Genomic DNA, 13,287 nt, shown 5'->3' on the forward strand with positions numbered 1-13,287 from the left:
TCGCAGTAATAGTGGACTTTTTTTTTTAAATTAAGTCTGATCTGTTAAACTGTTAAGCTTCTCTGCACCAGGCAACAAGACCGCCTCCCAGCTTTAATAGCAAGTTTGAGTTTCCGCATTTTCTACTTAGAAGATATATAGCCAAGAGGTCTTGAGCTAAATCTTCGATCCTCTGGAGTGTATCACTTCCTGTATTAGTGTAAAGCAGAGAATCATAGCATGCTGCTAACATGGATGCTACTTGTACTGCAGTGAACAGCCAACACCAAAACATATTTTGGACAGCTAAAGTCGGCAGATTATCTTCAGGCTATTTTTCAGGGTTCAGTCTTCTGTGGGTCAGCTCATTGGATAAGAAAATTAAACTACTCTCCTGGTCAAAGCCACAAGACTCACTAGCAATGAAAGTTAATATAGTAATAGAGAGAAAACTGTATAATTCTGAATTATACTAATGCATTAAGCATTCACACAGCAACCTGAGGTAACTGATTGTTGCTGAGGTAAAGTTATTTGTTTTTGTCAGTGAAGTCTGGAATTAACATCTCCAGTAAAATAAAAAATGCTGTGTGACAGCAAGTAAAGTGATGAATGTACTTTTAATATAACCAAAATAACAGTTTACTATCTTGATAACCAATCATCCAAGTAAGGAAATCACAAAAAGTTGATACTGTTCATTTGGAGGTAGCGTTTTCAGCAGGAGAAACGTTTTGTCACTCGGCCGAGTGCCTTCTTCAGTCTTGGCTAACTGCAGATTTCCCCAACCTGACCACTGATCAGTGGCCATGAGTAAGATTCACAGAGTTGGCAATAAGCTACCCCTAGGCCAACTCCTCAATCTAGAGATGGTCTTTCTCTTTTCACGTAAATGGCCTCTTTGACTCCCCAATCAAACCAGCGTTCCTCCCTGTCCAGGATGTGTACATCCTAATCCTTTAAAGAGTGGCCACTGGCCTGAAAGTGTACATAGACTGCTGAGTAATTCTGTTTTGTTCTTTTTTACGAGTATTAAGCAAAGCTATATAGATGAGTTTGTCCTGAAAAGAGGCTCACACATCTCTCAAATGGCTGAAGTAATGACAGACAGAATCTTTAGCATGGTTATCAGCAGCTGGGAACATGATCTCAAAGATAAGTAAATACTACTAGCACTTTCATTTGTAGTATGTAATGTTTTTATTTATTTCATTTTGATTCTGATGGTCCTATTAAGTAATGTTAAAAATACATCTGATTATTTTAAGAATCATATGTTTCCTGGGTCATTATTTTAATTAGCTGTGGGAGAAGACAAAAATAGTATTTTATGTCAGACTGTGTTATCAGTACTATAAGTTCAGTTATCAACTTTATCTATCCATGAAGCCAGATATCCCACATCAATTTCTTAAGATGCATCAATGTCTTAAAGACATAAATACCTGGATGACTTCTAAGTTTCTGCTTCTAAATTCAGATAAAACTGAGGTTATTGTATTTGGCTCTGAAAATCTTAGAAATTCGGTATCTAACCAGATTCTTACTCTTGATGGCATTGCCTTGGCCTCCAGTAACACTGAGAGTAACCTTGCAGTCATTTTGCACCACAATATGTCCTTCAATGCACATATTAAACAAATATGTGGGACTCCTTTTTTTCAACAGCGCAATGACATAGGATAGAAATATCCTATGTCAGTACTTCTGGGCTGGACTACTCTAATTTGTTATCAGGATGTTCTAAAAACTTACTGAAAAGCCTTAAGTTGCAAAATGCTGCAGCAAGAATATTGACAGGGACTAGAAAGAGAGGGAGCAGATTTCTCCTGTATTGCCTTCTCTTCATTGGCTAACTGTTAAATCCAGAATCCAATTTAAAATCTTGCTCCTCGCATACAAGGTTTAAAATATTCAGACCCCGTCTTATCTGAATGACCTTATAGTACCATATCACCCTATTAGAGCACTTCGCTCTCAGACTCCAGGCTTACTTGTTGTTCCTAGAGTATTTAAAAGTAGAATGGGAGGCAGAGCCTTCAGCTTTCAGGAACCTCTTCTGTGGAACCAGCTTCCAGTTTGGGTTTGGGAGACAGACACCTTCTTGACTTTTAAAATTAGGCTTCAAACTTTCCTTTCCTCTGTCGTCAAAGTGCTTGCTCATAGGGACTTATATGATTGTTGGGTTTTTCTGTTTTCATAAAGCGTCTTGAGACAGCTGTTGTTGTGGTTTGGGGCTATATAAATAAAATGCAGTTGAATCAAATTGGGGAAAAAAGTGTATTTTTGTGACAGGCTACTAGTAACAAAGTATATATTGTATTTCCAATTATGTTTGCACATGCTAGGTCATTAGGCTAAGCCCTATTGTAGAGCAGGGCGATATAACCAAAAATATTTATCACGATATACATTTGAAAATTTGCGATAATGATATAACTGACGATATAATTGACACTAGACAAAATACTTTACAACTCCACAAATTTATTAGTGCAAAAAAAACAAAACAAAAAAACCCATCAATGTATTTTCACTTAAACAAGCAGCTGTTTTTTTATGTGCATTAAAGTTATATAAAAATTTACAGTGCAAATGCAAATTCCTTGCTGACAGTTTAACCAAAAGGCATTTCCAGTGGAAATTGGCCGACATATCCTCAGCATAACCATGTATAATATCCACAAAACTTAAAAAGAGGTTATACACACACAATACGGTAATATTATGTTGAAGCACAGTACGTATCACTCAGCGAGGCTCCTGCCTACGATAGCTGTAATGCTCCGACAATCCATCAAGCGGTGCGGCTTCGTAGCTTAGCAAAGTCGTACTAAAACATTTGACAGATTTTCGAGCGCCGTGTACCACATAAAATCGTTTCGAGGTCAGTAAACACAACCAAAATTCATACATAAGGCACACGGGATTATAAGGGGCACTGTCGATTTTCAGAAAAATCAAAGGATTGATTTTAAGTGTGCCGTATTTTCCAAAAAACACGGTAATACCGACGGCCCGCTAGCATGCGTACCAAAAATAGTGCTTTGTTGTGTATCTGACGGATGAAAGCTAAACCAGTTCCACACCACTGAAGTTGCAGCATTTTTACAAACCAATTCTGGTTCAACCGTTTCATTCAACGATCCGCTTTCGCCCAGCAAGTGAAAACAGTGATAAGGGACAATAGAAATAATGACAAGACAGATGTGGAGCACTAGTAGTGATTCAGGGCCTGACAATGCAAGCGCGTCAGCAGCATTTGCAGCTGATATTTAGCTGTAACTCAATGGCCTAGGCATTTTTAAACAAGAACACATTTTGAAATTCCCTGGGAACTACTAGACTATTTGGGAAATACTCGACTATTGTGGCAGATTATTGACACACTATCTGTAGTTTTATTTTGCTGTTGGCTTTAACTTTATATGTTTTCCTGCTTCTACAGTAACATTTAATTGTCTGGAAGTCAGTAGCATGTTCTCTTTTTTGCTGCATTTCAGTTGTGGCAAGCAAACAGCTTCTGGATATGTTACACCCACCACTGATGGTGGTGGTAGCATTGACTAGTATGCAAACTGGTAAAGACTTGTAACAGTAATTAAGATCATTAATGTGGTATTGTAATCATTATTTCATTTAGACCACAGTCATTTTAATATTTTTGTGAATTGCTGGGTTATGAATAATTTGTTTGTTAATGTTCAGTTGTATGCAAAGTTAGATTATCCTTGCTTCCTGTGGGTTGCCATCTTTAGATAAAGTGATTAGGTATGCCTAATCACTGAAGTCAACTTAGCTTGAGTGTCTTTGAATATAAGCGCTAGCATATTTATGTATGTGTTGGATGTCTTTGTAAAATATTGTTTTCTTTTTTAAAAAACATATTTGTTTCAGGGCTCTAGACTAACCTTTTGTCATGGTTGCACTGGAGCACCTAACTTCTTTTTTCTTAGGTGCACCAGCACAAAAGTTAGGTGCACCCAAATTTTTTAACCAGATCGCTTAACACCGCAGCTTTACATGTTCACTTTTTTAAAAAAAAATTGCTGTCCATACAGACAACATTGATTTGTAAATGATTAACTAACAATCTTGTCAACACAAAGTTCTTTATTTGGAGCACATTTCTACAAGAAAGATAAGTTACCATATTTTTTGGACCATAAAGCGCACCAGATAATAAGGTGCATTAAGCGAAACCAAACAGTCAGAGAAGTCAAACTTTAGTCAACTCATTCTTCTTGCTTCCTCCACTTCCGTACCATTGATTCATTAATGTTAAATTCTGTCACAGCAGCATGTCTCTTAACAGGTGCCATTTTGAGGTCCCTATACACACACAATACGGTAATATTATGTTGAAGCGCATATTACTCTGTGAGGGTCCTGACTAGGGCTGGGCCATATCATATTGTTCAACGGTAATACCGGTATAATGTGAGGCAATGATAAGAAAATGAAATATCACGATAGAACATGGGTAAAACGCGCATGCGCAGTGCCTTTGTTATCATACGCACATGGCGGCGACGGAGAATGAGAAGGGCGAAAGTGGATCGTTGAATGAAACAGGTGAACCAGAATTGGTTTGTAAAAATGGTGCAACTTCAGTAATGTGGAACTGGTTTGGCTTTTGTCCGTCAGATGCACACCAAAGTACATTTTTTGGTAGAGCATGCAAGCGGGCCATCGTTATTACCGTTATTACCAAACCGATTTTAGGTGGTACACAGTGCTAAAAAATCTGTCAAAAATGTTTTAGTACAACTTTGCTAAGCTACGAAGCCGCACCGCTTGATGGATTGTTGTAGCATTACGGCTGCCGTAGTCGGGAGCCTTGTGCATTGTGTGTGTGTGTATAACCCCTTTAAGTTTTGTGGATATTATACGTGGTTATGCTCAGGATATATCGGCCAATTTCGACTGGAAATGCCTTTTGGTTAAACTGTCAGTAAGGAATTTGCATTTGCACTGTAAAATATTTATATAGCTTTAATGCACATAAAAAAACAGAAACGAAAGGATTTTAAGTGCGCCTTATAGTCCGAAGAATACGGTAATGAAAAAGTTCTTGTGCTTAAAGTGCTTCACTGATCTGAAATTTAAACTTAAAATATCTCAAGATATATAAAATGAAAAGGAAGTCCAAATTAAAAGTGCCTCAAAGACTTTGAACTGAAGATCTCAGTATCTGAACATCTTACCTTGAGCATCGGCATCTGAGAGGTTCCGCTATTGACTATCTCTCATTGGTTTAGACCACGATATGGAGCAGCAGCACGGAGTCGGTGCTGCGGTGCTTCAGCGGCCCTCTAAGCAGCACCTTCATGATTGATTTAGGCCACGATATAGGCACAATGTTGTCTGCTTTTGGCCACACAGAGACTTGCAGATTTGCAGAGACTTTCTTTCTTTTTCTTTTTTTTTTTTCTTTTTTTTTTAACTCGAACAGCTGGTCGCACTGGTGCGACCTAGGATATTTTTTTAGTCGCACCATTGAGAAATTTGGTCGCATTTGCGACCAAATTGGCCGAACTCTAGAGCCCTGAATTGTTTTTTTTGTGTCTTGTCCTGATGTGTCTCTTGTGTGTATGTGTGGGTTTGTGTTTTCTCTTACCAGTACTACTAGGCCTTGGATGGATAGCCTTGACCCTGAAACACTGTATGTGTCTCCAGAGCACACTTGTCTGCCCTCACATGTCCTTTCTACCGTGGAAGGCCCCAACCTGGAACTGAGGGGGTAAGTGTGTGTGTGTGTGTGTGTGTGTGTGTGTGTAGCACCATAACTACTCTGCATCTAAAAGTCCACATTAGCAAAAATGCACTGGTTGCTAATGAAGACTAGCTAACATAGTCAGAGGAAGCTAAGAGCAAAGGATGCACCAGTTGGACACATTTCACAGTTGCTGTTGCCGTTTCCTTGTTTGCAATAGTTTGTGGTCGATGTCCAAACCACTGTTTGGAAAAGTTTCATCAGAAGCACCGTTCTTTTCAACTTTTTCTCACCTTTCTTTCACCTCTCTCTCTCTCTCTCTCTCTCTCTCTCTCTCTCTCTCTCTCTCTCAATGTCTGTCATTACATTAACTTTGCATTTTTTGCACTTAAGATAACAAGTTACTGTCTACCGTCTTGATAGTGTCACCTTCAACTCATCTGTCTTTTCTTCTTCTCTTGTGTGTTTGCATGCATGTATGTGTGTACACACACAAAGTAAACTAAGAGCACAGAAAAGCAATAAAGCAGCACTAATGTAAATGACAACAAAGTGCGGTAAAGACTCTTAATCTAAGCTGTAATTAAGTAAGTTGCGTGAATATGCACAATATAACGCAAATACTGAGTTTCCCGGAGGAACCCACCCGAGGGATTAATAAAGTTTCATCTAATCTAATCTGAATAATATAAAATCTGATACCAGCGTTAAATTATTAAGGTGTATTGGTGTATTTATTATTTTTGCATAGAACCATCAAATCCACTTTTTGTCAAATTAAATACTTTAAAGATTTGGTCCACCTCAGAACTGCACAAATAATCTATAAAGCAGCAAACCAATATTTGCTGCAAATAAGATCAACTCATCATGGCCTGATAGGAATCCTTATGTTCAGCTAGCCTGTCGTAATAACTAATGTAAAATATCACAGCATTTAAGTCACAGATAAAGTAAAAAAGAAAGGGAATCATTATATATTGTCATATTTTGTACAAATTCTTATATATCGCTCAAAGTGCTTTATTATGCCTCATTCACTGATTCACACCCATTAATACAAGCACTTCAGATATACTCACACTTTGTTGAAATCACACATTTATTATCTTATATTAATTATGCACATCAAAGCTGACCAGGAAAACCGCCTTCATGTTTTTCTGTGTTTTATCCTCAGTTATTTTGACACACAGGGATCTGCTGTGATGCTTACACCTTTGATAAAGGTGTATCAAATTTTGCCTTGATAAAGGCAAAATTTCCCCAATTCAAATTGAATCGAATCGTGGATCGAATCGATTCGGGACCTTGTGAATCGGAACCAAATCGATTCTAGAAATTAGTGACGATACCCAGCCCTAATTAATATCTCTAAGAAGTCATTTGTAACAGGTTTAACCATCTGTTTGCCTAATTCGCTCCCTTTATTATGGATCATTTTAATCCCTTTTTACTTTTAATAACTCCAGTAAGATTTGCCAGTAATACAGTTTTGTGTAATATGGGATGTTTTTATATTGCTTCTTGTACTAAATTAGTGGTTCTGGAAATTTGTCTAACACAGTGGTTGTCACTGTTGCCTCACAGCAATAAAGTCCTGTGTTCAATTCCACCTAGGGCTGGGCGATATGGCCTAAAATTCATATCTCGATATTCTTTAGCTGGATGGCAATATACGATATATATATATCTCTCGATATTTTTTAAAGCCATAAAGTAAGAACAAAAAGAGAGTTCTTAGTCATACTGTGTCCCAGATCTCACATAGGCACTTTTATTAACATACAGCATAGATGTACATGAAAAAATTATTCAGAAATAAATTATTAGCATTTATTAAATAATAATTCTCCATAAATAAAATAAAAACAATGTTGTTTTTGTGCATAACAAAACGCTCACAATTGTGCAGTCAAAATGTAAACTAAAAAGACGCTGAGCATAATAACAAAGACTGACAGATTTCGCAGCTGCTCTGTTCCCAAGTTCTACTGCGTGACTGACAGCCTGGAGTTTGAAATCCGCTTCGTAACCGTGTCTCTTACAGGTGCCATTTGTGGTCCTTATACACACACAATACGGTAATATTAAGCACAGTATGCATTACTCCGCGAGGCTCCTGACTACGCTGGCTGTAATGCTCCGACAATCCATTAAGCGGTACCTTACCAAAGTTGTACTAAAGCATTTTTGACAGATTACTGAGTGCTGTGTACCACATAAAATTGGTTCGCGGTCAGTAAGCACAACCAGAACTCATACGTAAGGCACACTGTCGATTTTTGAGAAAATGAAAGGATTTTAGTGTAAGGTTATAGTCCGAAAAATACGGTATACGAGTTTTGTAAGGTAGTTTGTTTCGGGGCAGGAGGCTGGGAGACTTCGCGGTCTGGGATACAGCACACAGTTTCACACACTCTTCATTTTGCACTTTATGGCGCTGTTGTAAATGGTGAAAATACTAGTAGTGCTAGCTGCACGGCGTCAACACATTAACGAGGTAACTGCTGACGCTAACCGCAATGCTAACGCGTTGACGCCGTGCAGCCCCACGCACGGGGCGATCCGCGGTAACTCGTTAACGGAGATTTGCCGCGTTAATACAGTTATGGTGTTAACATCATTTTAACGAGAGTTGCCTAAGACAGCTGGGATGGAACTGGGATCGACCCTGAATTGGATAAGCCTGGATGGATGGACTTTTCAGTGAATGCTGAATATTTAAATAATAACTATAGAAATATTAACCAGGAGGGGAAAAGTGAAGATGCCCATGCAGAGTGCAGCATATGTAAGGAATAACAGACGGGTGTGTTTTAATCTGATCCAATTTGTCTTTTAGACAGTGGAGGAAAGTGTGTACTGTCTTACATTGTGTCGAAATGAAGGCACAGAGGTCAAATGCTGCCTTTTGCAGATTCGGTCTGTTTATTTTTTTTTAATTCGTAGTAAATTATTGCCTGGTTTGTTTGTCATTGTATTAATATAGTTGTGCTCAACTAACAGTGTCTTTTTTTGTTTCTTTGTTGAGGACTTATGTGGGTCAAAGCATGTTTTTATATTAAATTATAACATGTCAGTAAACTGTATGTCCCTTGATATAATTATTTTCCAGTGTAACCCTTGGTGAACTTAATTGTTTGTGTGTAGTTGTGAGTTTAGGCTGCACACACAAAGGCGTTATTTGATATTGGTTCATGTATATCTTTACACACAAAAATCACACACAGACCTGTGCAGCATGTAAGACAACAGCGAAAACACGGGCCCCTCAGGCCGGAACCTAATTGTTACTCTTGGTGTAGCTAGTCCAGGGATTAGCTGCTGGCTGGGGAGTACTATTCACTCCCCTTTTCATTCCCTCTGACCACTGGGCCTTATCACCATCAATCTGACACCTTGTTTATCTGACGCTGCAGCCAGATTTGCTGGCCTAGGAGAAATGTTCACAAAGGCCCTGGATCATCAGCACTTTGATTGTGGTCATTCATATGGCTATTACGCTCTCTAGTCCCAGTTATCCCAGCATCCCTCTGTTTCCATGAACTACATGCAGTTTTTAGTCTCTGTCCCAGAGCCTGGTAAGCTAACCTGAAGGCCTGCCAGTTTGTCTCTGACGTTTTTGTTCTTCTTTCATCTCAAACATAGGTGTCCCTTTACTTGATTTTTTTTTTTTTTTTGGTTTGTTTTTGTGTTCAAATACACGGGTTTTCATGTGGATTGTTTTATTTTTTCCCTCTGGTTTTTTGCACACTGCTGCCCTATGACACCAGTCCTCAGGGACTTAACAGCAAGTGTGCAATCTGGAGTTTGCCTCTACCTTCTGATCGCCTTGTGAATTTACTTTCATTGTGCTGAAGAAGAAGAAAGATACAGATTTTATCAGCATGGCTTCTTTTAAGCTGGATTTTCTCCCAGAGATGATGGTGGACCATTGCTCTTTAAATGCTAGTCCTGTGTAAGTAACCCTTCCTAGCCAGGTTCATTATTCCAGGTGCCTCTTGAAGTCAGCTGGAAAGAATTGTAATGGAGTGTACATTTAGCAATAAATATGTGTACTGCAAGATAGTAAAATTCCTCAGAAGTCCCGATTTCAACATCTTTTTTTTTTTTTTTTTTTTTTTGCTCTTTCCAAACATCATATATACAAGACATTAAGTGTTTGTGTCAGCAGTCTATGTATATGCTTTTATTTAAAGCTGTATTTCCTTTTATAGTGAAAGAGTTAAAAATAAATACTGCGGTAGAAGGCCAGCAGCAGCTTCTGGTCTTCAGCCTGAAAAAAGCACTTTCTTTCAAACAATACTCAGTTGAGACGAGGAATATATCCCCCACACCACTGCCCTGCCACCAGCCTGAATGGATGATACAAAACAGGATTGATTAATGTTTTCATGTTGTTTACACCAAATTCTGACTCTACCGTTCACAGCAGACATTGACTCAACAGACCATTAGAATTGCTTCAATTTCCTTGTTCTTGTTTTGTTCTTATCTGATAGGAGTGGCACCTGGCATGGTTTTCCACTGCTGTAACCCGTTTCTTCCAAGATTAGACGTGTTATGTGTTCAGAGATGGACTTCTTAATATCACGGTTGTTTACCTTAGTGGGCTTGTTATTGAATTAATGTTGGCTTCGTATCAGATTGAAGCAGTCTGGCTATTCTGCTCCGATCTCAGGCATAAACAAGAAATTTTCACCCACACAACTGCCGCTCACTGGATATTTTTAATTTTTAGACCATTCTCTATAACTCTTAGAGGTGATTGAGCAAATTAGCAGTATCTGAAATACTTAGAACAGCAGCATCAAAAACTGTCCACATTAAGTCACTTAAATAACTTTTCCTCACCATTCTGTTGCCTGGTTTGAACTTCAGTGCATCATCTTGACTCTGTCTACATGCCGGAATGCATTGAGTTGCTACCATGTGATTGGCTCACTAGTTATTTGCATTAATGTGTCATTGAATAAGTGTATCTAACAAAGAGGCGAATACCCTAAGGGCCTTGAGGTGACTGCTGTTGTGATTTGGTGCTAGATGAGTAAAATTAAAGTGAAATTAATTCAATTAGTATATTTTGCCCCTTTCGTGAGTATTCACAAAATTAATCAGTAAAAACCACAATCAGTCATTTATGCTCCTAATCAGAGGTGTTATTAGAGAAATGTGTGAAAATGTGACCATAGCCACTTTCTGTCAGACCCTAATTGATAAATGTTGTACATGTACACTATTGTTTAATGCATACTTTTAAGTTTGTTTCTAGCTCCAATCTAATGGACGGTTGTCTGTCTTTCTAGTGGGAAGAAGATGAATGGGTCCCTGGACCACCCTGACCAACCAGATATTGATGCCATTAAAATGTTTGTTGGACAGATTCCCCGGTCTTGGTCGGAAGAGCAGCTTCGTGAACTGTTTGAACCTTATGGAGCAGTCTACGAGATTAATGTTCTCCGAGACCGCAGCCAGAATCCACCGCAGAGCAAAGGTCGGCGGCATGTAGTTATACTCACATAAGGTCATTAAGAAACCGCAAATACCCATGTGAGAGAGGCATAATGCAACAGCTCTATTCATTCTGAACCTGTAGTAGTCTAATATGTCACCCTTAAATGTAACTTCTTTGTCACAATTACAAACACAGTTTGTTCAAACTAAATGGGCTGCAGTCTTCAGGTCAGGTGACACCTGTCGGACAGGTGCTGGCATTACATTCATAAGGAGAAAATTGCTACATCAACAGCCTGCAAGGATGAGTTTTGGGGGGTTGGAATTATGGGGGACTCCATAATTCAGTGACCCTTGGTCACTAGTGGAAACAGAAAATTTGCAATTTTTCTGAAATTATCTTAACCATTGCAGAGCTGTCCCAGATATACTAACCCATGCCTCTCTATCAAAATTTGATGGTTGATTGTTGTGTCAATGTCAGTCACAGTATTTAAAAGCTCATCTAAAGAGGCTGGTGTAAATGAAGATAAAATGTTATTGTAGGGGTAGGGTAGAGACACCGATAAAAGAATCAGGGGCTACTGTTTTGTATTTTATGGGTTTAATTTTATCCTTAAAATAGGTTTAAAATTTATAAAGTTAACTTTAACTTCTCACTTTGAATCTGATTAAAATTTGTGTTATTTAAGAGACGGTCCACTGTGTTAAAGAACTCTCTGGCTGTGCTTATTAGCAGTAATTAATGTTGAAAAATAGTTAGGTCCATAAATATTTGGACAGAGACAACTTTTTTTTTTTTTTTTTTTTTTCTTTTTAAATTTTGTTCTGCTCAGATGCAGTTGAAGTTCAGATTTCAGCTTTGATTTAGTGGGTTGAACAAAAAGATTGCATAAAAATGTGAGAAAATAAAGCACATTTTAACACAATCTTTTCATTTTAGGGGCTTAAAAGTAATTGAATGAATTAAATAACTGAAAATAAAATGTTAATTTCTAATACTTGGTTGAAAGCCCTTTGCTGGGAATGACAGCCTGAAGTTTTGAACTCATGGACATCACTAGATGCTGGGTTTCCTCCTCTTTAATGCTCTGCCAGGCCTTTATTGCAGCAGCTTTCATTTGCTGTTTGTTTGTGAGACTCTCTGTCTGAAGTTTAGTGTTTAACTAGTGAAATGCATAATTATTTGGGTTAAGATCAGGTGACTGACTTGGACTATTTCACTTCTTTACCTTAATAAACTTCTGGCCAATCAGTTTGACTTTAGCAAACTTTAGTTTGCATTTAGCTGGATTCGAACAGACAGTATGTATCTGAACACTTCAGAATTAATTCAGCTGCTTCTGCCCTAGTCACATCATCAATAAAAACTAGTGTCCAAGTGCCACTGCAGCCATGCATGCCCAAGCCATCACACTGTCTCTGCCGTGTTTTACAGATGATGTGGTATACTTTGGATCATGAACTGTTCCACATCTTCTTCATACTTTTTTTTTCTTGTCATCATTCTCATAGAAGTTGATCTTGGTTTCATCTGTCCAAGGAATGTTTTTCAGAGATGTGCTGGCTTTTTAGTTGTTTTTTAGCAGTCCAATCTAGCCTTTCAATTTTTGAGGCTTATGAGTGGCTTGCACCTTGCAGTGAACCCTCTGTATTTACTTTCATGCAGTCTCTTTATGGTAGATTTGGATAGCGATACACCTTCCTCCTGGAGAGTGTTGTTCATTTGGTTGGTGTTGTGAAGGGGTTTCTCTTCACCATAGATTTTAAGGGACTTAGAAACAAAAGTGTCTGGACTTTTCTGGAGTTTGTTGAAGACATTTTCACTTCTCATCCCAGAAGCTTCTTCCGTTGTAAGAGCAACAGCGTTTGGGAAGGATCTCAACCCTGGATTATAGATACCAGAAAGTTGGTGTCGTAAGCCACCCCCTCTGTTCTAAAATGGTCGTTCATAGTGGACATAGATGCCTTCTTTCTCAGATGAGAGGTGAAATGTCTTCAAGAAACTTAAAGAAGTCCAGATGCTTTTCTTTCCAAGCTCCTTAGACTACCATGACCTGGATGACTGAGAACCTTCACAGACATTTCATTGTTTTGTTTTTTTCTGTTTTTTTTCTCTTCACTAAAATGCTGTT

At 38.3% G+C, this 13,287-nt stretch overlaps 1 protein-coding gene across 5 annotated transcripts in view; it reads left to right on the forward strand.

Moving 5' to 3' along the window:
* celf1 (cugbp, Elav-like family member 1) overlaps nt 1-13,287 on the forward strand; it is a 67,035-nt gene that overhangs the window by 14,041 nt on the left and 39,707 nt on the right. For all 5 annotated transcript variants that reach the window (XM_063470760.1, XM_063470769.1, XM_063470779.1 and 2 more), the window contains 2 exons: nt 5,603-5,722; nt 11,005-11,192. In XM_063470760.1, coding sequence (XP_063326830.1) covers nt 5,603-5,722; nt 11,005-11,192 — 308 coding nt within the window. The remainder of the gene's footprint in view (nt 1-5,602; nt 5,723-11,004; nt 11,193-13,287) is intronic.

This window comes from Pelmatolapia mariae, linkage group LG1 (genome assembly GCF_036321145.2).
Source record: "Pelmatolapia mariae isolate MD_Pm_ZW linkage group LG1, Pm_UMD_F_2, whole genome shotgun sequence".
Taxonomy (NCBI): Eukaryota; Metazoa; Chordata; class Actinopteri; order Cichliformes; family Cichlidae; genus Pelmatolapia; species Pelmatolapia mariae.